At 56.0% G+C, this 25,308-nt stretch overlaps 1 protein-coding gene across 1 annotated transcript; it reads left to right on the top strand.

The window, feature by feature from the left end:
* The first annotated feature begins 462 nt into the window (after positions 1 to 462).
* On the top strand, positions 463 to 20,327 carry USP22 (ubiquitin specific peptidase 22). The gene is made up of 13 exons (XM_006213810.4): positions 463 to 811; positions 5,952 to 6,084; positions 8,011 to 8,124; positions 8,571 to 8,672; positions 8,991 to 9,160; positions 10,439 to 10,586; positions 12,390 to 12,495; positions 13,458 to 13,616; positions 15,377 to 15,503; positions 16,199 to 16,290; positions 17,002 to 17,064; positions 17,247 to 17,396; positions 17,774 to 20,327. The coding sequence occupies exons 1-13, from the start codon at positions 674 to 676 to the stop codon at positions 17,814 to 17,816; spliced, it is 1,545 nt and encodes a 514-aa protein (XP_006213872.1). The 5' UTR covers positions 463 to 673; the 3' UTR covers positions 17,817 to 20,327.
* The last annotated feature ends 4,981 nt before the right edge of the window (positions 20,328 to 25,308 follow it).

Here is a 25,308-nt window from a genome sequence, read left to right as displayed (position 1 = left end):
GGCCCCGCTGTCTCTTGACTCCCCGGAGATGCTCGCACCTGTCGTCTCGGACCTGCCGCACCTGCCGCGCAAGGCGACAGGCCCTCTGGGAACTCGAACCCCGAACCGAACGTGCGGCCCGCGCGAGTCCGAAATGGCGACGGTCGGCCAAAGCGTGCTAGCGCCTGGTTCCCTGCTTTCCACCGAGAAGCCCAGCCTCACGGCACGCAGGGTGCCGGGCCGGACTCTGCAGGCCGGCCCCGCCTCTGCAGGCCGGCCCCGCCGGACGCGGCCCGGCCCGGCCCCGCCCCTGCGGCATCCCCGGCCGGCGCAAACCGGCCCGGCCCCGCCCCCGCGGCCCCCACATCACGCGGCCGGCGACGACCAATCGCGTGGACTAAGGGGCGGGGCCTCGCTGGCCCCACCCCTCACCCGCCCGAGCCTGCGGGGGAGGGGAGCAGTGGGCGGGCCGGCGGCGGGCGGCGCAGGCGCGGTGCGTGCCCGGCGGCGATGACGTAGCCCCGCTGCGGCCTCGGCGACCCGCGAGCGCAGCCCGGGCGGCGCCCGCCACTCCCGTCGCGCGGCTCCGCTTTGTCCTCGGCCCGTCCCTCGGCCGGGCCGCCCGCAGCCTCGCGCCGCGCTGGCGTCGTCCTCGTCCCCGCCGGCGCCCCGGCCCGAGCCGGACGGCGAGGCCATGGAGTCGGAGCTGGTGGTGACGCCCCCGGGCTGCGCGCACCTGGGCAGCTTCAAGGTGGACAACTGGAAGCAGAACCTGCGCGCCATCTACCAGTGCTTCGTGTGGAGCGGCTCGGCGGAGGCCCGCAAGCGTAAGGTGCGCCCACCTCGCTGCGGCTGGGCCCGGCTCCCGGGGGGTGGGGCTCGCGCGCTCCCCTCCCCCACTCTCCTCGGCCCAGTCCCGGGCGGGGGCGGGGGCGGTCTCGGTCTCTTCAGGGGTTGCCGGGTAGGAGGGGGAGGGTCTCCGACGCCGCAGCGCGGGGCGTGTCCAAGGGATCCTCCCGCCGGGTGGTGGTGGGGGTGCCGAGAGCGGGAGGACCGAGTCGGGTGGGAGACAGCCTGTGCTGCACGCGCCTTGCGGAGCTCCCTAGTCTTGGCCGCTGCCCTGAGGTGGGGGAGGTCGCTGGGCCGGGGAGGGCCGTCCGCGGGGTCACCAGGATGCGGGTACAGCCGCCGCGCGGAGCGTACCCCGGGCCCAGGGTCCACAGAGACGCGCGCCCCCCATTCAGCCGCGGGGCTCATCCCAGGCCCAGGGTCCGTAGAGACATTCCAGGACGTGCCCCCCCCCAGGTGTGCACCTGCGCAGGTGCGGAGCGCAGCAGCACCTAGAAACAAGGCGGTCTTGCTGCTGAGAGTCCCGTCGTTCCGCACGATGATGATTTGCGGTGTCACCTGTAGCTGCGTAGGAGCAGGTTTAAAGGAGAGATGGGTCTGAAGGCCGATGGGCCTTGGGTGCCCCTTGCGACACACCAGTCGCTCCCTGAGACACAGAGAACGATATTCAGTATCCTATTTTTCGGATGTACGCCCCATATAAGCGAGTAGGTTTATTAGTGAGTTGGAAATAAGAAAATGATTGTATTCACTTACCTGAATAAATTTTGCTGTTACAGAGTAACACGATTTTGCAGTTTGCAGTCTGAGGTCGGGAGCGCTGTTAAGCAGTGTCCATCTTAAATAGCATTTTTTTAATGGGGAAACTAACATCCACTGAGATTGTAGAGAACGTTAAGCACCAGTTTTTTCTTTGTTTATTTGTTCACAGTGTTGGGAAGTGTTACCTCTTAGGATGAACTAACGCCGGAGATGAAACATTTCTAGGAGGACGGGTGTGAGGTTTCTGCTAACGGAATTATGTGCCCTTAAAAATCACCTGGTTGAAACCGTTTTTCCAAGGATGATTGCGTTACCTCTCCACATTGTTAGTTTATTGGTCAGGATTTATGTGACCCATTTCCATCCCCCACCCGCCCCGTAATTTTTGAAGGCGCTGAAGGAGTCAGGTTCAACCGATCATTAACTTTGCCTAATTTCGTAGTGAAGAAATCACATTTGGGCGGTTCTGTGTGGCTTGGATTGATCTTTTTAGTATCAGTTGCTTAGTTTGAGCGCTATTGGACTGCACCTCTGTTACTTGCTGGTAAGAAGTTGAACTACAGACAAGACAGGAGAGGGTGTGAATACTTCCAGAATTCGGGTCCGACCGCAGCGCAGTGCCTTGTCGAATCCCAGCAGTGAACCCTCACGTCCTCCATCCGTTTTTCTGTCTGAATATTGGGGTGGGGGGGGTGTCCTGTGCATTTCTAGCACTGGAATGGCCCAGCCAAGGAGGAGTTGGTTTGAGAAAGAGTTGAACTCGCTGGTGAAGAGTGATGAATGTTTGGCAGTTCACCGGGACTCAGCTGATGGTACCTTTGGTATAAATACTTGAACTCAAGTTAAACTTCTCTGAGGTCCCAGTCTCTGCTACAACGTAGCCATAGGAGTTAAAACTCTCTTCTCCAAGTAGAGGAGGGTTATGAATTTTAAACTAAACTTTGATTCTTTTGGTAGGCAGAATGAGAAGAGGTGGTCACTTTTGCTAACTTTCTGTATTGAACGTACCTTCCCGTGTGTGTCTGGCACATGTCTTACCACCTGAGGACTTGTGCGTTTGGAAACTGGCAATAAAGACATACAAATTTTTACTTCTGATTGTTATGACTTAGTGTAGTGTGTGTTATATTTTGAATAGGCGTTTTGGGGAACAGATAATTTTTTAAAAATAATTGTTTATCTCTTTTGAACCGTTTCTGTGGTTCTGAAATTTTCCAGGAGCTTGTCCTCAAAGCCCCCCTTTTGTAACCATAGTAAATATTTTTACCAAAGTACTTCACCACAAGTGAAGAAACATTGGCACTTCTGGACCATTACTGATCCTGATTTAATTTTGGCAGTTATCCGGAGGCTGGCAAACAGCCTTTGAAGTCTTCTTGGCACAAAATTAGGGAACTGAAGCAACCCTTTAGGTAGAAGATCTCAGGAAGGTTTTTGTTTGAGAAAAGGTGCTGGAGGGAAGAAACTCTGGGAAGTGGTAGGTGCTCAGGTGCAGAAGTCACGCCTTCCTTGCTGTGGCGTGTTTTCTGTCTCCGAGTTTGTGGTCTGAACACCACTATTTCAAGAATTTTGGACTGGGCACCCTTTGGGAGGAAGTGGGACTATGCCAACTCTTTTTAGAGTTAACTAACTTTTGGGGGGCGGTAAACAAAGTTTATTCTAGGAAGAGCAATTCATTGAGAGAAAACTTTTAAAATTTACATATATGTACTGTTCATTGTTTCTAAGAACAATTGAGAGCTTTAGCTTTTTTAATTTGCAAAGTTATCAAAAGAATAAAACCAACCACAAAATAAGAATCAACAGAATGCAGCAGTCCAGTCATAAATGACAGTTGAATGTGCTTACATATATTCAAGAAATCAATCATCTAAGACATAAATAATAAGTAGTTCATTTTTGTCTTTTTTTTTTTTTGGATTCCACATACAAGCAATATGTGGCATTTTTCTTTTTCTTTTTGGCTAGAGTCAACTAACTCTTTGCCCTGGGTTTCTGTCTTGGGGAACTGAAACCATTATTGTCAAAGGTTATTTAAATACTAGATGTCAAATAGCAATGTACTAAATTCTTGCCTAAAAATGTTGAGTATTTGTAGGTGTCCAATAATAGTTGCTATACCTGAGCTAATTGTAGGTTAAACACACGTAAAGGAATGTGTAGACAATTCTAGATGCTCAGATGTTGGAATGTTTTACTGAGAAAGATTAAAATTCATGAGTCTATATTTTTAAAAAGTAATTACAGAAATGACTGAATGTGTTCTCAGTGTTTAAAGATAAAACACTTCAAAGGTGCATAGAATATGTGAGGTCAGTGAGTCTCCCTGACCTTAGATGACCGCGATGCCCGAGTCTCCCTGGTTTTCAAACAACAGCAAATACACGTGTGCCTGTGAAGCAGAGTTACCTGGTTTTTGTTTTTAATCATGCTGTGTATACTCCTTCCTTTCTTTGTTGCCTATGCGTTTAGATGTCATTCTCTTTAGCTACACAATTAATAGTCTATTGAATGGAAATGGCATTGTGTATTTTCCTTTTTTTCCCCTCTGGCTTTCAGTTTGGAAGATTTACTAAGGATTTGTAAAACTTAAGCCTGGTAATCAGTTCAAAGGAGTAATCCTCGTTGCTGGGGATTGAACCCAGGACTTCGTGCACGCTAAGTATGGGCTCTTCCACTAAGCCACATCCTCCCCCTCTCCCAGGCAAGACCTTTTTAACTGCCTATGTTTTGGTTTGCTGACGGATTGAAATGTGATTTGTTCACTCGACACAAACCTGAGATGTATTTACAAAGTGCAGTTTTATGTATGGGAAACAAAGGAGAGAAATACAAAAACTAAATGTAAAGCATGAAGCTCGAATGCCCTCATTTCCATTCTGTATCTTTACAAAGCGACACTGTGGCTTGTCAGCCTGTGGACCCTTGTCTAAGAAGTGGGAGGCTTCTGTGGTCACTATTTTAGAAGCGTGGTTCAGGCCTTCAGTTGTGGGGGAGGATGGTCTGTTACTATTTATCCTGAGTGAGTGTTACTGCCTGTGTGTTAGGAGGAGACTGACGGCAGGGCTCTGTGCCGGGTGCCCCTTTTATCAGTTCTGCTTCAGTGCTGGAGTCAGATTGTATTCCGAGACACAAATGACTCTCATATTGAGCTTTTTGGTAGAAACCATCTTTGGAGAGTAGCAGTCCTGCTGTCACTGGCTTAGGCAGAATCCGTGGAGTGACAGGACACACTGGTAGACGGGGAGCCTGGCAGCACCAGTGGCAGGTTGGTCGTCTGACTGCCCAGAGTGCTGCTCAGAGCTCTGGATCTAGCGTCTAGATTCGCCCGTCGTTCCTCGTGGGGATGTGCAGTTAGGTTACGATGGTGTTGGCCAGAGTTGTCTGTTGTAAAGGTAACCTTTTCCCTTTTAATTACAAAACTAATCTCACGGGTGACACTTTGAAACAGTAAACATTCAGTGCTCCAGTTCACATGTGTACATGGGTATGCACACACACATTTACTGAGGTGGAGTGCACGTAACAGACATAAACCGCTTTAAATTGTCCAGTGTGCGCACAGTTGTCTACTCACCCCGACCTCTGCTGAGCCTTTTTTTAATTTAAAAAAATTTATTGTTATTTTTTAAATTTGGGGGAAGTAGTTAGGTTTTTTGTTTTTGTTTTTTGTTTTTAAATGGTGGGACTGGGGATTGAACCCAGGACCTGGTGCATGTGAAGCACGTGCTCCCCCCTCGAGTTTCAGATCACTGTCATCTGCTCCAGTCTCTCTCTCTGAGCCCTGGTGACCTCTGGTCTCTGTTCTGCCTGGACGCCTCACGCAAATGGAGTCATGCTGTGTGTGACCTTGTGTCTGACTTCTCTCACTTGGTGTGTGTTCAGGGGTCATCCCTGCTATAGCCTGGATCAGTACCTTGTCCTTTTTCACGGTTGAGTAATTAATACTCCATTGTGTGGATACACCATGTTTTGTGTGTTTATCTGTTAATAGAGATTTGGACTGTTTCTGCCTTTAATTGTTGTGAACCACCCAATATTTTTTTATCCCATGGTTTTCACATCCTTTTGGTGCAGACTGAGCCGGTTATTAATAACTGCGATGATTCTAAAATGAAGGTTTTATGTTGTCTTTTCTCCTGCACAAGATGGAATCCTCCTATGAAGAAAGCTATGTCTTCTGTGAACCTAGTTCTGAGCTTAGTGACCTAAGTACCTTTTCGGGCGGTTGAAAGGGTTAAGAAAATGGTCTCTTAGGGAGGAAATCCAAGCTCCTCACCCAACCCCGGCGGTGCTGTCGGGACCCCAGTCACAGTCTTTCTGAGAACTCCTGATTTCTGACTGTCTTCACTGAATTGCAGGCGAAGTCGTGCGTCTGTCACGTGTGTGGCGTCCACCTGAACAGGCTGCACTCCTGCCTGCACTGTGTCTTTTTTGGCTGTTTCACGAAGAAGCACATCCATGAGCACGCCAAGGCGAAGAGACACAACCTGGGTAAGGCCCCAGATGCCCCTGGGCCTCAGGGTCTCCGCACCACCTCCTCCTTTGAGTTTGACGTCCCCTCTTCCAGAGCCCACTTTTATGAAGCAATATGTCCTGCAGGACTCCAGGCAGACGAGGGAAGCAGCTCGCTGGGTCTCTGCCCCGCCCGCCTTAGGGTTTTAGGCTGGTGCTGGTGCCACCTGTGACCGTGAGGGTAACTGTGTGTGCAGAGTGCTTTATTTTTAACGGAAGATGAGACACTCGTCCTTCCCTCTGAGAAGCTTGGTTATGGATTAGGTGAGGCAGAAACTCGCAGAGAAAGGTGTTCAGTGCAGCACTGAGCCCTTGGCGTGGGCTATGGTTGGGTGTCCCTGGCTGAGTTGACTGCTTCCCGCCACGGGTTTCACCGTGCTCAGGGTTTGTGGGAAGGCCAGCGACAGGGCGTCAAGGTAAAGGTGGATTTCATACCCTCATGCCTTCGGACGGCTGTGCCCTCTGGACGTTAGGTGGAGCTGTTTTGCTCTTGGCCTTATTTTGTGAGTGGTCACTGGTGGGTCGCTCCTTGAGAGCAGTGTTTTCTGTTAATGGTGGTGAGGGCCTTAGGCGTCCAGAGGAAAACCACTTTCAAGAGGTCCAGCCACAGAACCTTTTCTGGAGCGTGTGTCATGGGACCCGGCCCTCACAGTGATGGGGGTGGGATTGTGCTCCACTCCGTCCTCTCCCGAGGGCGTGACAGCTTCAGCACTGGGGGCTCAGGTGGTGGTAGGGAGGCACCCTGCGTGCACCGGCCGGCTGAGGGCTGGGCTCCCCGAGTGAGCTGGTGTGCGTGGGGGCCCCACTTGGTGGTCTGAGTGTCGGAAGCCGCTTGTCTGGGAGAATGTGGCATGTGGTCTTCTGGGCTGGTGGCCCTGCTGTTGGCGGGTGGTGTCTCTGCCTTCCTGAAGTTTCTCTCACCCTCACTGCAAGCCGTTTGGCCAGGTCTCTCCTTGGTCCCTGTGCCTCCTGCAGTGGGCCTGTGAATACCCGTGACGTGACTTACACGGTTGGTGGGGTGTTCCTTTTTTGGGAGGGCAGGAAGCGGGGCGGGGTTCTTAACCTGCGTTCTGAGTTTTGGTAGCTCTGTGTTAGAGGGCTTTCAAGATGCACCACAGTATCACTGGTCTGTGTCTTGGTAAATTAAGACGTGAAGTGCGATAAAGGCTGTGATTTACTAAGACGTCACTGTCCACTGGGAGGCTTGTGGGACGTAGTTGTGTGTATTTGTTTGGTTGTCGCACAGACCGACCGTGAGGCGGCAGTGCTGGTCCTGTCATCGTCACCCCGGGGAGTGGAGTGCAGGATGGAGGTGCACGCCCCGGGGTTTGGGGGGCGCCGTCCCACCTGTTGCTCTAGGTCTGGGGTGCCTCCTCCAGGCCGCTCTGCCTTGCAGACGCCTTGCGCTGCTTGGGGACTCTGAGCCGCAGCAGTTCTCAGTTGTTGAACGGCAGTAGCTCCTTTCTCAGGCATCATCCCTGTTTCATCCAGGATGAGGCTGAGAAAGTGCAGGACCTGCTCGGGGGTGCAGAGCGGCTCTGGGTCCCCTCATGCTCCGTCCTTAAAGCTTGGGTGCTGGAAGTGCTCATGCCCTGGAAGTGCTCCTGCAGGGTTGCCTTGTCCCGGAGACTGGGCGGAGGTCCTGGCATCAGGGCATCTGGTGCTTCATAAAATGCGGACCTGGCGCCTCCTTCTCTTTCAGATTCCTCAGCCCTTGGCAGGAGCTTCCAGAGAGAACACACACACCCATCTGCTCAGGATTTCCTGTCCGATGTGGGAGGGAGCCCTTTTATAACAATAGGATTCTGTGTTAGAGAAACGGTGCAGACACATAAATGTCTAAAGCGCTTGCGTGTTGTATTTGTGACCTTTGGGTTTTTATTAAGGCTGTCCCCCCCTCCACAGCCATAGAGCTGGTGTATGGAGGCATCTACTGCTTTCTCTGCCAGGACTACATCTACGACAAGGACATAGAAATCATCGCTAAAGAGGAGCAGCGGAAAGCTTGGAAAATGCAAGGTTTGGTTCTCTGAGATCTGTGCGCCCGACTCGTCTCAGTCCTGCAGTCCACACCCCCGTCCCCTCTGTCGGGACAGATTTGCTGGGCAAGGGGCTGGCACCAGGGAGGGACAGCGGAGGGGCGTGGGAGAGTGGCTGGGTCTGGTTTGGGGGCCGCGCTGGCAGTGCTGGTCCCTCTCTCCTCGGGGACCAGAGGCTGAGGAAGCAGGCGTCTCTGCGTCTGTGGTGGGTCTCTGGCAGAGTGCCGCTCTCCTCGCAGGGAGCACGGCTCACTCAAGGCACCGTCTCTGACAGACGCTCCTTTGGGTGGCTGCCGAGCTCGCTGCCCTGTACTGGAGTTTCTGGAAGGGCCCAAGTCACACGTCTCCCTCTCTGAGCTGCAGCCTGGCGAGGTCTGCATCCCGCCACCCTGACTCAGACGCAGACACCACCTTCCTTCTGCTTAGGTGTTGGGGAGAAGTTTTCCACCTGGGAGCCGACCAAGCGGGAGCTGGAGCTGCTGAAACACAACCCCAAGCGGCGGAAGATCACCTCCAACTGCACCATCGGTGGGCTGTGGGCGGGCGGGCGTTGAGGGGGGCAGTCGAGGCTGTGGGCAGGAATCTGCAGGGCAGAGATGCAGATGAGAAGGTTCTCCGGGTTTCCTAGGACTTGAAATGCATTCAGAAACTTTTAAGGAGGTTGCTTGTCAGGCCCTGTTGTTAGTACCTGCGGGCGCTTCCTCCTGCGGTGATGCTGAATTGGGGTGGGGGGACGGCCCTCAGGACACCTCATACAGAAGCAGCATGAAAGTCAGAGCCACGCTTCAGTTCCTCGTGCTTCTGAGGGGGTGGGAGAGTCACCCGCGCTCCCGCCCGCCCGCCCAGGTCTCCGCGGGCTCATCAACCTGGGGAACACGTGCTTCATGAACTGCATCGTGCAGGCGCTCACACACACTCCACTGCTGCGGGACTTCTTCCTATCAGACCGGCACCGCTGCGAGATGCAGAGCCCCGGCTCCTGCCTGGTCTGCGAGATGTCGTCTCTCTTCCAGGAGGTGAGCCTGTGCACCTGCTCCTGCCGGGGCGCTACCAAAACTGTCCTTCCCTTAAACCGGTAAGACAGGGCTGACTGGAATGGAGGAGGGCAAGTGTTGACGAGCTTACCTATCGAGGAGACAGTTGACGAACACGTTTATTGTGGAACACGTGGTTTTCCCAAAGGGATTGTTGAGGGGAGTCGTGGCATCGTTTTTATAGGCTTGCCACCGACTTGGAAGACAGGAGAGTCCTCTGAAAGGGATGTGAGCGGTGGACACTGGCAGTTTCCTCCCTGTTGTTGGCCGTCCTGGTTCACAGGAGGGTGGGCGTCAGCCACCTGCCGCTTTCCCACTCAGGGCTGCCTGCCCTGTCTCCCCACCAGCACTAGGGGCAGAACGGAACCCCAGCCTGGAGGCTCGCATGTGACCTCGGGTGCCCCGGCTGCAGAGCAGGACCAGCACCTCCCCTTGTCCTGAGGACCTGGCTGTTGTTCAGGCGTCCAGCCCAGGGGCCCAGCCCTGCCTGGCTTTGTCAGAATCTTGGATAGCACCCCCCCGTTCCCTGCTGCACAAGGAAGAGCAGGGAGCCCTTATGGCCGAGCCTGTCTGGCCGCGGAGCTGGAGTTAATTATTGTCTGGGCCTTTTCAGGAAAAGTTTGCCCACTTCTGTCGGGCCTAACCAGTCCCAGAGGTCCTACTGCGGCTCCTGGGGTCACAGGCATGGACAGGCTGAGTGGTGCTGCGGGGAATGGGCTGGTAGGTGTGCCCTGCAGGCACGGGGCTCACTCAGCACCATTGGGTGGTGAGCTCGTCTCCACCCTGCTGGCTTTCAAGCTCAGGTTTGTTGAGGTGCGGTTCACACACAGCAGTCACCTTTTAGTGTGTGGGATCTCTTTTCACAGGTGTTTGTCACAGTCCATCCTTTTGGTTTATGTCACAAAACACCTGGTGGGATTGGAGGAAGGGAGGTGCAGACCCGGAAAGTTCAAATAAAAACAATTCGGACAGTGAGTGGGTAGAGCTCGGGGGTTAGTGCATGCTTAACGTGCACGAAGTCCTGAGGTTCTAGGTTCAATCCCCGGTACGTCCTTTAAATAAGTAAGTAATAAACCTAATTGCCTCCCCCTACAACAAAAGTTTAAAAAAAAAGTTTGCACAAAAAGGGGAATAAATGGCTCGTTTTTGTCAAAATAGGCATAGGAAACTCCGATGTCTGTCGGATACTCTCGCATGGGCCCTGTGCTCCGAGGGCAGCCTTCATCCCTGACGAGGCCGTGCTTTCTCCTCTCTGAGCAGTTTTACTCCGGGCACCGGGCCCCCCACATCCCATACAAGCTGCTGCACCTGGTGTGGACTCACGCCCGCCACCTGGCGGGGTACGAGCAGCAGGACGCGCACGAGTTCCTCATCGCGGCCCTGGACGTCCTGCACCGGCACTGCAAAGGTTGGGGGGCTGGGGTGAGGGACTGCAAAGGTTCAGGGAGGGGGGCTGGTGCTAGGAGCGCGGGACCTGTCATGTCTGATCTGTGTGCCCAGTGTGGAGGAGAAGGAGGCCATGGGGGTGTGTCCTCCGCCCTCGCTGGTTTGGGGTGGGGGAGCTGGTGGGGGAGCCGCGTGTCTGCCCGGTGGCAGGAGCTACTCTGCCCAGAGCTTCCCGATGGGCTCAAGTCCCAGCTTTACCTCCAAGTTGGCTCCCTTCTCCAGTGGAGTCTCCAAAGGTCTTAAGTGGCCAGAGGAGCTGGGGACACAAGTGAAGCTGCGCCCTCACTGGCGCCACCCTGACCCCAAGTCGCGTCCAGTTTAGGTCCCTCCTAGGCCTTTCATTTAAAGTCTCTTGGGGTTTCACAGGGATCGGCTCCTGTGATGCAGCCCCACAGCCTGGCCCCCGAGGGCTGCGGCCTCGCTGGGGTCCTCAGATTGGGGTAGGGGCAGCGGGCTGGAGCGGGGAGAATGGGGGGTGGGCTCCTGCCCTCCCCCGGGCCTCCCTGTTTGAGGCCCTGGGCTGAAGTGTGTGGACACAGGGTGAATCTCACTGACTGGGGGGCTGGGGTGTTTGGTGGGTCTGGAGTGAGAGGTCCATCTCAGAGACGGCCCAGTTGGGGGTGGTGTCTCCTTGCGGTCACCTGTTGTGGCTTTGGTTCTAGCTGTTGTTGTTGCGTATTTTGTGGGGGGTGGAGGGGGAACTTACATTTTCTTCTCCTGAAAACACACACATGATCCTTGTAATGCTGCGTAAGATTTGGTTTCCTGGGGTAAATTGTAGCACAGAGGAAAGAGCCGCTGTGCCAAAGCAGACTCCTGCTGGCGTCGGTCTCCTCTGAGCATCCTCTGTTTGGAAGTGCACTGCTGTCACAGTGGTCACATGGCAAAAACAGTGGGGCCGTTGTGATCTTCTCAGGGGTGGTTCCCTCTGAAATGTTTGGGAAGATGTGCATGGCTCTCCTCACAGTGCAGCATCCTCACGGGGCAGCCCGGCCCCCTGGCTCAGGGTCACGTGTCCTCAGATGGTGAGCTTTGCCTTTTCTAGGCGTCGTCTTGTGTGCGTTTTCCCTGATCTTAACATCTCGTCCCATGAGTTTGAAACCTTTCTGGGAAGCGTTTACTCTTCAGTCTCCAGGGAACTGCTGTCAGGAGGTCCAGGGGCTACCCTGTGTTCCTCTGTCGGAATTTAACTTTTTGTTATTTAATAAACACGCAGATGGACACACACAGGCACTCCCTGTCGTTTAGCTGACTTAAAGTCACACAGAATGTGTATACGATGTACGTTAGTGTGTTTCATGTTCCACCAAGGGAGTATTACAGTCTTCGATTTACCCATAAATTATATAAATAAAACGTGCTGAACTGTGGAGGAGGAGTGGGTCTCACCTGGGCACAGCGGCTAGGAAACAGCTTTTGGGGTCCTGGAGGCAGGAGCTGGTGCGAGAGAGGGCAGGGGTCCTGCAAGGACGCCTCATGGTCATGGATACCTTATGTCTGGTGCAGGAGAGCAGGCCTACCTGGGGCGTCTGACCCACCGTGTGTCCAGCCCCTTCCACACTGGGAAACTACCCAGTTACTCTGTGCGTGAAAAAGGAATTGGTAACCGCCCCCAGTTACCGGGCATGAGACGCATTTTGGTGTCAGATGGACGGTAGGGAGGCCGAGGAAATGGGTAGAAGTCCGTCTGGTGGAAGCTGGGCCCCTCACCTGCCCTGGGGGCTGCCCCGGCGGTGGCCCAGGTGACGTGCTGTGGTCCCCCCAGGTGATGACAGTGGGAAGAAGGCTGACAACCCCAACCACTGCAGCTGCATCATAGACCAGATCTTCACAGGCGGGCTGCAGTCAGACGTCACCTGCCAGGTGTGCCAGTAAGTGCGCCTCCTGCTGGCCCACATCTGAGGCACACTCAGAGGGTCAGGCCTCGCGGTGCCAGGGCCCTACCTCTCACGCGGCAGCTGGAGGAGAAACACGTGTCCTTCTGGCAGCCTTGCCATCAGATCCCCAGGAGGAAGCAGCTCTGAGAAGAGGCCCAAGGGGTTAGCGGGTGACCCACAGGTCAGGGCGTCCTTGCATCCCTTGGGGTCCCTGTACCAAGAGCTGAGCACAGCCCCCTTCAGAGGGACAGAACCACTTGACATGCTGTCAGTCAGTTCACAGACCCTTTACGTTTCCTCTGAGCTGTGCCCCTCGTGCACTGGGCTCAGACTTTTGCTCCGGGAGGCAAGGGTGCATGTTGGCGAGGCCAAGGGAGCTCTCCCCTTCCCCCTCCGTGCTGCTCATCTCAGTCTTTAAAAACCCTGGTCGTGATCCCCTGAAGTTCAGAACCTGGATCCACCAGGCCCTGCGGTCCTGGGGAGGGGTCGGTGTGGCCCATGTGACAAGTGTCCAGTGGAGCAGCACGCAGCAGGGCCATCGCTCTGGGCGGGGCCTGGGCTCTGTTTCGAATCACCTCCTTGTCGGCCCTTTTCCACCCAGCTGTCAGCAAGAGGGCGTGTCCCTTGACTGATCAGGTACTTCCAGTGCGTTTCCCAGCCTGCGGGACTCCTTTTTGCAAAGTTTACAATGAATCTCTAGGAGGGGCCATCTCATGCCGCCCTTGGGCTAGTGCTGCTGCTCCTGGTGTCACTGTCCTTGGAGGCCCAATGTCCCCCAGGCCTAGGGTCCACGGCCCTCAGAGGCTCACCTACATCCCTCGATTCAGAACCTCTGGATTTGGGGCCTGAGAATCTGTATTTTCCCGAAATTCCTGAGATGACTGAGGTGGCCCCAGAGCCCGGGCGTTGGGGTGTGGGCCACTGGTGCTCACCTGTCCTCCTCTCCCACCCCCCAGCGGCGTCTCCACCACCATCGACCCCTTCTGGGACATCAGCCTGGACCTGCCCGGCTCCTCCACCCCTTTCTGGCCACTGAGCCCTGGGAGCGAGGGCAGCGTGGTGAACGGGGAGAGCCACGTGGCGGGGACCACGACCCTCACGGACTGCCTGCGGAGGTAGGAGCCGCCCGCGTTCGCTGGGAGAGGAAGGTCACTCCGCAGCAGCGTGGTCTCTGTGATTCGGGCTGGCCAGTTATAGGGACGCACCCAGGACTGGGTCCGCCACGTTCCAGGAGTGGTCAGCATTGGCTTTGGGATTCTGGAATGGGAGTGTCTTCCCAGCCCGACAGGCCACGTTGGTCCTCGCCTAGCTGAGGGGGGAGCACAGCCAAGGTCCTGTGAGCCCTGAGCCAGCGGGTGAGGAGGCACAGCTGTTTGGGTTGGACAGTTGGATTTTGGGGTCTGTCCAGTCTCCCTGTCATCGGGGGCTCTCTTCTCCCTTCCAGGGGTGTCCAGTCAGCGTCCAAACTGCCCTAGTGGTTGCTTTTTTTTTTTTTTTTTAATACAGTTTGTCCCAGTCACGGCCCCAACTGGGTCCGCATGTAGGGCTTGGTCTCCTGGCCCCTCAGGTCCAGGGATCTGTCTTGCTTTGCCATTTCTGTGGTGAAAAGACCAGTTGTTTGTACATATAATCTCCCACCTGTTTTTGGTGGTGGAGTCTGTGGACTGATTCTGGCAGGGGCATGAGCCCCCAGGGGCTGGGCTCCATCCTCCCTCCTCCCAGATTCCGCCAACTGCCCGGCCCCTCTTCCTGGTGCTGTGGTCAGGAGGGTCGCTTTGGTCTGGGCACCAGTTTGCCCTACGTTATCTGACAATTTCCATAGGATAAACAAGGATTTCCAGACCTGGTTGTGAAAAGGTTGAATTTTTTGTTCGTCTTCAGCTTTAAACTTTTAAGATTCGATATAAAATACATTCAAACACCTGTTTTGTGGGTTTGTATCTTTGGTAGCTTCCTCCTGTGCCAGAAATGCTTGCTGACTACTTGGCATCTCCTTTTCCTGTTTTCTTCAGTAGAAAATCACTGTTTCCCCAAACATCTCATTTTTTTAGCTCTTAATTTTGAGATAACTGCAGTTTGGCTTGCGGTTGGAGGATGTAATCCAGGGACACCCTGTGTGCTCTCTACCCAGGTTCCCCCGGTGGGAGCATCTTGTCAGATTATAGCACAACATCACAGTCGGGGCATTGACATGGTGCAGTCAGGGTGCGGGGCATCTCCTTCACTACAGGGTCCCTCACAGCCACCCCCCGCCCTCCCACCACTGCTGCCTCCTTCACCTCTGGCCGGCACACATCTGTTCTCCATTTCTACAAAGTCCACATGTCAAGAGTGTGACGTCAGCGGGGTCATACAACACGTTACCTTTCAGGATTGGCTCTTCTCACTCATCGTCATTCTCTGGAGAGTCACCCAGGTTGCATGCATCACGCGTTGGTTCCTTTTCACTGCTTACTAGTATTCCACGATGGACCCGGTGTAGCCACTCAGCCGCCGAAGGGTGTCTGTGTTGCTTCCAGGTTTTTCGGCCTTAGCAGATGAAGCTGCAGTAACCATTCATGACAGCGTCTGTGTGGATGGAAGCGTTCACTTCTCAGGGACAGACTTGATTGCTGGGTCATGGTAGTTAGAAAGTTATTGCAATTTCATCAGACTTTACGTTTAAGTTTTTTTTAAGATAAACACTTTTTGAAGTGACAGGAGAGAAGATGAAAGAAGTAGCAGTTCTTTTTGGTTGAAAAATGATAAACATCCCAGATGGTACGGGTGTTTTTAGGAGAAAAATGAACCGATTGAAAGTGACGCAAATAACTCTTCTGTTTTCCTCTCATTTCTCCTTTCCTTTTTCCTAAAATTTTTCTTCAATGCGTTGCAGGTTTACCAGGCCGGAGCACTTAGGAAGTAGCGCCAAGATCAAGTGCAGCGGCTGCCACAGTTACCAGGAGTCCACTAAGCAGCTCACCATGAAGAAGTTGCCCATCGTGGCCTGCTTCCACCTCAAGGTGAGGCCGCGGCGGCCCTGGCGAGGGCTGTGCTGCCTCGGTGGGGGCCGGGGCTCTGGTCCGTGATTGTTTCAGGATGAAATAGTGTGCGTTACCAAGGGAGCGGGGGCTAGCCTTTTTACTCCTCTCAGCCCCCAGACTTTTCCATACTCTCCCTAAGCTTCCTGTTTTCTTTTACTTACAAGCACACAAGGCCTTTAGCATTAAGGTCTGGTCGGGGGTGGGCAGGCCTTTCCTGCAAAGGGTCAGGAGTGGGTGTCAATCGAGTGCACGTGTTTGTAAAAGAAGATTGCACAGCAGAGATCATGTGTTTGCTGTTCTTGGATATTTTTGATCTGATTTTGTATATAAATCATACAATCTCCGTTGCTTATTCTCTTATTCCATGGCCCTTTAAAACCATAAAACAAAATCCAGAACCCCACCCTGCCTCCCTGGTGGGTCCAGGCCCTGGCCCTGACCCAGAGGTGTCTTGTCTGGTGAGAGGCCACAGACCACAGTGTGCTGGTCTCCCTCCCCCGTGTGCTGTGTGGGGTTTACACCCGGGTTTGTGCTTGGAGCAGCCCCTGGGTGACATGGGGGTCCATGCCGTCTGTGGGGCTCAGGCTCCAGGTGTGGCCACAGGAGGCTCAGAGAATAAACAGAAGGCCCAGTTTGGGTGCAGCCCTTTCCCTCCCTTTCCCCGGCTTCTGTAGCGGTTCGAGCACTCGGCCAAACTCCGGCGGAAGATCACCACCTACGTGTCGTTCCCCCTGGAGCTGGACATGACCCCCTTCATGGCCTCCAGGTTTGCCCCTGTGTCCGCGGTCGGGCAGGGGTGGCACCGGGTACCTGCCTGTCCTGATCTCAGCCCAGGTCGCCCAGTGTGAGGGGGTGGCGTTCCTCAGACAGGCTGCTCCAGGGCTGGGTTTCCTCTGCTGACTTGCGGGCCTGGACTTGCGGGCGGGGGTGCAGGGCAGTGCTGTAGCCATTGGCACCAAGGCTGGACTACAGGTCGACACAGTGGTTTTGCAATTGTGGATTCCACCTGCCTGGTTCTCAAGTCTGTGTCTTAGGCCACTTACAGTTTATGCTCCTGAAACACCAGGGCACGTGCTTAGCAGATGTCCTTTCCCGGGATTTGTAGCAAATACCACAGGCTGGGTGGCTTGACGCCACAGAATTCTATTTGCCCACCTTCAGGCCAAAGCCCTGAAGTCCCAAGTGTCGACGGGGCCTTGGCAGGGTCCGAGGAGGGTGGCCACGGGTCTGGGCTGGCCCTGCCTCCGAGCCTCGAAACTGGTGTGGTCCTGTTGGGTCGGGCCGCCACCCTGGCTGCAGGTCCCCAGCCGTCACTGAAGGGTGAGCTCTGCCTGAGATGGCAGCTGTTGGGAAAAGCAGAAAGTATCTGTAAAACGCACGTGGCACAGAGCCTGGCGCCCCCCCACCCCGACCCCTTGCTGCTGTGCGTGGTCGCGTCAGTGTTGAGATGGTGCAGAGTTTGCCGTGTCTGTTACAGCAAAGAGAGCCGGATGAATGGACAGCACCAGCCGCCTACAGACGGTTTCAGTAACGACAACAAGTGCGTGAGGCTGCAGGGGTCTGAGTGCTGGGGTGGGGGGTGTCCCGCAGGGGTCTGAGTGCGGGGGGCGCAGGGGTGTGTCCTGGTGTCTGAGTGTGGGGGGCTGCCTTCGGGGCAGCTTCTGGCTGCGGGAGGTTGTCTCCGGTGGTGATGAAAGTGGTGATAGCCGTTCTCCGACCCAGGTACTCCTTGTTTGCGGTGGTCAACCACCAGGGGACCCTGGAGAGCGGCCACTACACCAGCTTCATCCGTCAGCACAAGGACCAGTGGTTCAAGTGTGACGACGCCATCATCACCAAGGCTGGCATCGCCGACGTGCTGGACAGCGAGGGGTGCGTCTGCAGCTGGAGGCGCTGCTCGCCTGGGCCGGAACCCACCAGGCTCGATGTTGGGGGGGTCTGGAGGGGAGACCCCTTCATTTCCACAGAGTCCCTGGTGGAGAGAATGTCAGTGGGGTTCTTGGCTCCCGCATAGCTGCCTGAGCGGCTGGGAGGCCCCCACGTGGAGTGCGGGTCTGAGGGGACAACCTTGTGGCCGTGAGGAGGCCGGGGCAGAGGTGGATTTGATTGGAACCGTTGCAGGCATCCTTCCGAGAGCAACCCCACATGAGGGAGGGGCAGTGGGGGGCCTGCGGGCAGGTGCCCTGCATCCTCAGGTCGTGGGGTGGTGCTGCGGTCAGGGTGGTTACGAGCAGCTGTCTCCCCTGCAGATACTTGCTGTTCTACCACAAGCAGTTCCTGGAGTACGAGTAGCGGGCGGCGTGTTGGCAAGGCCCGCAGAGCAACCCCGACCTCCCCAGCCTCCGGATACCGCCACCCACCAGGAGCACCCCGAGAGTGCCGGCTCCCCTGCAGCCTGGGCCCCGAGGAGCGGGTGCCCAGGGTCGAGGTGTTCAGATGGTTGGGTGGCGGCGTGTGGGGGTGGGGGGTTGGGAGGATGCGCCACTGGTGTCTCCTGTGCTCCCCACGGACCCCCTGGGCGCCGGGGCTCAGTTCTGCTGCACCGGCCTGTTCCACATTGTGGGTCAGAAAGCTGGGGAGTGGAGGGGATGGGGGACTTGGCGGGCGTCTCCCCAAGTTTCGTGTGACATTCACGCAGCACAGACTCAGCCTCCGTCCTGCCGGCAGAGGGAGGCGCCCCCCCGGGCCTGTGGAGCTGGAGACACTCATGGGTTTCCAAGCACGTCCGCTCTGCTGATCACTGAGACCCCCCTGCATGCCGGACATCACCGTCTCTCCCCAGCCCCAGCCCTGGTTTTCTAGAAATAGGCATTTTCTTACACTTCTTGCTCTCTCTTTCCACGATGGTGATTTTCATAAACGTGATAGTGATGTGAACGAATTACCAAGCTCACGCTGACATTTAGATCGGTTCCCTTTATTCTGGGGCGTGAATCTTGCTTTTTAATCGGTGCTGTTTTTGTTGCCTCCCCCATCCCCGGAAGCACCAAGTCCTGGCGCAGGCTGGCGGGCGCAGCGGAGGAGAAGCAGGCTGCCGTCCCGACGGTCTCCGTCTCGTTAACCTCCTGCGTAAATGAAGTGTTTCCTTCCTTATGTTTCCTCCTGCCTCCCGTCCCGCGAGCTCTCCTGGCCACGGCTTGGAGACTGGTGTGAGGGGCTGAAGTGGGCAGCCACCTCAAGCTGGGCCTCTGCCTGCATTCAGTGTCCGCGGCCGCAGGACTGGGGCTGAGCTGTGGGAAGGGCTGATGCAGGAGATGGGACAGTGTCCCTGTTCCTCGTGTGGGATCTTGCATGCATCTGTCTGTTCAGACCCAAAGTTAGCTTGTCCGTTTCTGAGACTTCACAGCTCGGGGACATGGGGGCGCAGTTTGGGGCCCCGCCTGCGTCCCTTCCTGGACAAGAGTGGTGTCAGCAGACTATTTCCACGAAGGTCCAAGCCTTGCTGCCTTTGCTCGGGTGACATGTGAGCATAGCTGGGTGCCAGGAAGACTCCCTCTACAGACAGTGAAATTTGAATTTCATACACGCTTTCCACGTGTCACAGAATTTTCATTGTTTTCACTACCTAAAAATGTGTCAAGTGTCCTCAGCCGACAGGTTGTGCAGAAGCTGGCCCGTCAGCTGCTTTATCGGGGCGCTGAGCCGCTCCGGGCGGTGTGGGAAGAGCTGGAATCTGCTCCGCAGAGAGGTCGCGCCCGGGGGAATCCCCAGGACACAGCTGGGCTCTGGCCCAGTTGTGTTTCTGTGTTTGAGGCGCACAAGTCTCAGGCATGTTGTGGAACAGCAGGAAGCATCCGCAGGTGGATGTGTGTTCTCGGGCCTGCGTGGCCCACTGGCGTGTGGCTGAGCCGTCGGGCCTCTGATGACAGCGCGTCCCACGGGGCCTCGGCTGAGGTTACCACGAATATCTGAGCCTCTGAGCCGTGAGGTTTCTGCTGCGGCCCGTGGGCTCCTTGCTTCCCGGGTGCCCTCCTTGCAGGTCGGGAGGGGGCAGACACGTTGGTCCTAGGGGTTCTGGCAGGTCCCTGTGGTCTGGTCAGCCCTGCACCCCTTCCTCGCTTGTGTTCGGGGCTCAGCTGCTCCAAGAGCGTGAGGTTGGGGTGGACAGGCTGTTCATCTTACTAGACACTATTTTAACCTTTTGTATCCAAATTAATCCCATTTTTCCCTCCAACGTTGGTGTTCTAAGCACTTAGCTCTGCTGAGCGCCCCCTGTGACTGGGAGAACTCCTGGGGGCTCCCGTGGCCCGTGGCCCCCCCTGTGCTGACATCCTGCTGTGGTTTCACCTCGTCAGGAACAGATCATGTGAAGGGTTTAGGAATTTATTTCCTTTCAGCTCACATCTGGCTACTCAACGCAGGAAATGTTCCCTGACAACCACCATGTAGGCGCGATTTAGAGCAACTTGTATTCCGGGATGGTGGCTGCGTCGCTGCGTGTCGCCGTGGGACAGTGGGCTTTCCCACTTCAGGTGTCGTGATTGGGGGTGTGACCAGTAGAAAGCTGGGACGGGGACGCGGGGCCAGGGCCGCCGGGGTTCCCACCGTGTGTGTCGTGGAGCGGTGGTTGCGCTGTGTCTGTGTGCTTCCCTTGTTCGAAGTTGCCGTTCCTTTGATAACTCACGTGACTGTTTGATTTACTATGATTTTGAAAACAATGATCGTAAGAACAAGGTTCCAGTGACTGTGCTGTGGGTTTTCTTGCCGAGATGTTCACGCCTCTGTTTACCTGTTGACTTTTCTCCCCCCTTAACGGCTTGTAGTCTTTCCCTGTCATAATAAAACTGCGTTTTATTCTGAAAATTGGCCGGTTCTCCCTTACTAGCGCCTGCGGCCAAGGAGAGGGGTCGGGGACAGGAGGCCGGGGAGTCACCAAGGGCCTCTAAGCACAGGAATCCTCATCTGAGTTTGTTGACAGCTCCCGGGACGTGTAGAATGTGTGTGTACAGGGTCCCACATGATGAGAAAACAGGTGCAGAGAAAGTCGCAGAGAAGGGAATCGCAACCCGGGTGGTGCCGTCTGACGCTGTGCTTGATGGTCCCCACCCTCCCCCACACACGCCCCGCCCTCGGCTGGTCTTCACTTCCCTTACATGGGACACCGGGCAGCACCTGCGAGTGCCCAGGGCTCCGAGCAGCCGGCCAGTCCTGGTGTGTAGTGATCTCCCAGGTTCTCTGGGACCACTATGTGTCCACTGCAGAAAGCGCCCTCTTGGGGTCTGAGACCTTCAAACCAGAGTTTTCCAGGCCGGGAATGAACGTTTAGGTTGTTGGTGTCACCCGCTCTGTGATCCTGGGTCCTGCACACTCCAGCCACAGGGGTCAGCACCCCACAGTGTCTCTGATTAGAAGCGAGTCATCCTGGAAGACAGACGCAGGCCGTTCACAAGCGGTCAGTTGCGTGGATGCCAGCCTGTTGCTGTGTGGCCCGGGCTGCACTCGGCCCCCAGTCAGGCAATGCCTGGGAGGTGTCCTGGGTGGTGCTGATGGGCAGGGCAGGAGGCTCCCCGTTTCCCTCTGTGTGGTTGACCTGCCAGCAGGTGGCCAGCTGGTCCCAGGAAATGAGGTGGCATTGCGCCAGGGGTTCAGTGCTGGTCTGGTGGCCACTGGGTGCCCCGCGGGGGTTCCTGTTCTGGCCTTTGCCCCATCTCAGTGTCCCCAGAGCTCACGGGCCCACAGAGTGGGTGTGAGGGCTGGGGCCGTGAGCTGTCTACTCCACAAGAGGCCGTTTGTCTACCCAGTGGTGAGTGTTCTCTGCAGAGATCATTTGGTGAGCCTGGTCCCTTCACGTTTTCAGATGTCTGTCCCCACCCAGATCTTCTGTCACTGATTTCAGTCCTGGTCCTTCTGCACCTTTGGCTGAGCTGTTGGCATCGCCCCATGAGTTGATGTGGGTCAGTCCTTGGGCCCAGTTGCATTCCAGACGAGGTAGGTTACCGGACGCACAGCTCGGAGGGAGGGCTTCCCTGGTCACTGCCCCTCAGGGATCCTGGCACATGGGCACAGGGACACTGGAGGAGGCCGGCAGCAGGCGTCTGAGAGTTGGAGGCTCCTGCTGCAGCTTGGGACAGGCCATGTCCCCACTGCCCACACCCCGCGCTGGCCCAGCGGGTCAGTGCGCTCATGTTCGGGGGTCACTTGGTCACTGACATCTGTGATCCGTGCTCAGGAGAGGAGGCCGAGTGTCTCCAGAGTACGGGGTCTGATGTGCTCAGAAGCCTGGAGGTCTGTGCTGCTGTCCCCGCCATCCCGGCTGGCGTCTCCGGGGCACGTCCGTGCTTTCCGTCGCTGTGAACGTCGCTGGGGCTCCTTGGTCATAAGGTTCGGTGGTCAAGCAGCACATCTGACAGCCTGACCTCATCCCATCCCACTTGGAACCGGGAGCCACGTGGTGCTGTGTGGAAGGGTGAAGTGACACATCCAGACGTCGCAATGCTGCCCCTGAACCCAGCAAGGCTGCGAGTGTGTCCCTTACCTGCGTGTTTTCTGAGGGGGACGGCAGCTGGACTGCAGACCATCGAATCCCCAGAAACTTCAGCTGAGTTTGGGGGATTTCATTTTTCATGCTTAATTTAGTTCACTGTTATTAAAGCATCTGAATTGCTGCTTCCTGCTCACCGGATCCAGTCAGCACAGCGCCAGGTAGTGAACCAGGTGGTGTTCTGGACACTGAAAGTGGTGGGTGTGTCCCGGACTCCGACAGTAGAGGCCACGGTTGTCCCACCCCGAGATGTCCCCATGCAGGAGTCCGCTCCTGCTCCAGAAGGGAGGGCCACGAGGACCCTCAGCCCCTCATCCAGGACCCCAGGGAGGAAGCAGCGGTTAACACAGCGTCCACTACCAAGGGAGGGCAGGAGTTCCCACTGGAGTAAGGCCTGGCTGAACTGGGCACGAAGACGCACAGCTGAGGGAGCAGCCCCCACGGGGGGTGTGTGGCACCACAGGCCCTGCCCATTGTCGGCCTGGCGGGAGAAAGGCCGCCGTTTCAGGCACTGCTGTCCCACACAGGTTCCACTCGGCTCTGGCACTTGGTAAAAATCACAAGACACAAAAGAGTAGGTAAAACCGCCAAGAGACAGAGCAGTCAGCGGAGCCAGACTGTGGTGACCTGGGCGTTGAGATGCAGGCAGGAGAGTTTAAACAGTGAGGATTAATATGTTGAAGGCTGTCATGGTGAACGTGGAGAGCAGGGGGGCTTCAGCAGAGCTGGGAGGGGGTCCCATGGAGATTCTCGGGGACGAGAGCACGGTGATGGGGCAGGGCAGGCCTGTGAGGGACCCCGGCGGAGGAAGCAGGCGGTGGGGTCCCTGGAAATTACCCAAATTGGAACAATGGGATGGAAGAGCTGTTTGAAGAAATCATGGCCAAGAATTTTTTTTTTTAATCACAAACATGTCCAAGCGTCTCCCCCCAAGCAGGATGCACAGCAGAACAAAACCACTCAGGACAGAACACCATGAACAGCATGTTTAAACCACTGGAAAAGCACACAGGAAACTGAAGGCACACATCTTAAAGGAATCAAAGACAGGATTGGAGCAGCTGCCCTGTGAGAAGCTGCAAGCGGAGGGAGCAGGGCCACATCTCTGAATGCTGGACGGGAGACTGGCAGCTGAGTCTGTACCCGGAAAAAAATATCAGGAACATGAGAGAAATAGACTCAAACCAAACAGTTCATCCCTGCAGATGGGCTGTAAGAAAAGCTAAGGGAAGCTCTTCAGCAGGCAGGCCTGCTCTGCACACGGAATGAAGACCTACGAGCGAAGGTGGATGGGAAAGGCATCGTTGCTCCTGTTTGCAGTCCCTCTCAGACTGACTTCCTGAGGCTAGTGGCAGCACCGACCGTGGGTGTGCAGACTGACAGCGGGATGGACGGCGGCCGCAGGGCCGAAGGGGGTGGGAGGTGGCGCTCTTTGAGGGCTGCGGCTACATCAGCTGTGTGTTGCCAACAGCCGTTGGAAAACACTTGGAGGTACGAAAGATCAGAGTTTGGAGGCAGAGTGGTGGTGCCAGGGGCTGAGGGGCTGGCTGGGAGGTGCAGTTCAAAGGGCACAGGTGCCAGGGAGACCGGTGGTAACAGTTCTCACCACAAACAGGTAGTTCCGTCTGTACGTAGAGTACCACATCGTCACGTGCGCCTCTCATCGCAGTAAAGCCAGGAAAGATCTTTGTTGCTGAGCAGCAGGCCCAGGTGGGCGGGCGTGGCGCATGGCCCTAACCCGGCGGCTGTGTGCTGTTGCATCACCAGGCTCCCCCCCGGCCCTTCCCCCGTGTTTCTCCTTGGCTCTGGCAGTGCGGGCACAGCCACGGCAGAGCCAGGTAGTTGTGTGATCATAGCAGCGTCTGCCTCAGAAGGGCCTTTTCAGAAGAGCTGCTGGGCTGGGGGACATGGTGGCACCTAGGAGGCCTGTAGGGGCTGGTGTGTGGCGGAGCTCGGCCTGCGACCACAGCACGTGATGGGAAATTGATGCTGTTTAGAGGTTCAGATTTTCTTTCCAGCAAGGCACCCGTGTGTTGTAAAACAAAAGCTCATACAAAAGACCAGTTGGAAAACTGACGAAAAAATGATTGTTTTTGTCTGAAAAAGCTGTGGTCAGGCGCCTAGCTCCCTGTGTTCTCTGCAGCGCTAACTCCCCCGCAGCCCCGGAGTCCCGGGGCTCAGGTGAGCAGAAGTTCAGAGCTGCAGAGGAACAGACTGCGCGCCTTTCGGACAAGCCGAGACATCCCGAGCGGCTCGGAGATGTGCTCCTGGTTTGCAGATGTATAGCAGGGACCGCCCTGTTGGAGGGTGACCAGATGCAGCTGGGGGCCTCAGCCCCGTCGGGCTGACTGAACAGCTGGTCAGACACTTGTCAGAAACCAACTTGGCTGCAGACAGATGGAGCAGAAGAGGACGTGGGGAGGCCCCCGTGTGCTGAACTGACCATCCCCCCAGATCCACATGTTGAAATCCTGACTCCACTAGCCCCGAGCTATTTGGAGATTTACAGAGATGGTCAAGTTAAAATGAGGGCATTAGGGTGACTGGTGTCCTTACAGAAAAGGGAAATTTGGACACAGGGACAGACATGCTCCAAGGGAAGCTGATGTGAGGAGACACTGGGAGAAGAGTCTGCCAGCCAAGGGGCGAGGTGGTGCCGGGGGGCAAGACGGGGACGCCCTTCCCCATGGCCTCAACAGGACCTGACATGCCGACACCTTGCTGGGCTCCATTCCTGAGACAAGGTCTCTGTTGTGAGGCCACCCGCGTGCGGTGCTTTGCCCGCAGCCCAGGGAAGCCCGCAGGGCCTGTTGGAGCGTCAGGGTTCTGTCTGCACCTCCCAGAGCCGTAGGTGTGCCAGGCGCTTCCGGGTGGTGCACGATGAAAACTTACGTAATCATGTATTTATCTTTCTGTGTCAACGCTTCTCGGTTGTGCATTTTCAGGTTCAAATGCTACTAAATCTGTAGGTTTCGGTGCTAATAGAGACATGAAGAGATACGTAGCATCAGAAACGTGTGAGCGCCAAGACGTGATTAGTGTCAGTCAGAACCCACGGAACTTGGCATGAGGCTGAAGGGGGTCTGGAAGAAAAGGGGAGTTAATGTGAAGAAAAATAGTGAACAGTAGTGCAGTTTCGTGGCCACATGAAAGCACTCCTGCTGTTGTCCCTGGACATGGTGGCCCTACGCTGTCACTGCGGCTCAGCCTGCTCGCCCGCCCACCCACACGGTGGCCTGCGAGACACACGCACGCGCGCAGGAGAGAGACACGCACGCACGCACTGCTGTCTGCCCTCCCCAA

Source organism: Vicugna pacos, chromosome 16 (assembly GCF_048564905.1).
Source record: "Vicugna pacos chromosome 16, VicPac4, whole genome shotgun sequence".
In the NCBI taxonomy this organism is placed as follows: Eukaryota; Metazoa; Chordata; class Mammalia; order Artiodactyla; family Camelidae; genus Vicugna; species Vicugna pacos.
The sequence above is the reverse complement of the archived record's forward strand: the minus strand, read 5'-3'. Positions and strand labels throughout refer to the sequence as shown.

Coding starts and splice junctions, on each gene's coding strand:
- USP22 (XM_006213810.4), top strand. CDS start 674: ATGGAGTCGGAGCTGGTGGTGACGCCCCCGGGCTGCGCGCACCTGGGC. Junction 812..5,951: donor CGGAGGCCCGCAAGCGTAAG/GTGCGCCCACCT, acceptor ACTGAATTGCAG/GCGAAGTCGTGCGTCTGTCA. Junction 10,587..12,389: donor CCTGCACCGGCACTGCAAAG/GTTGGGGGGCTG, acceptor TGGTCCCCCCAG/GTGATGACAGTGGGAAGAAG.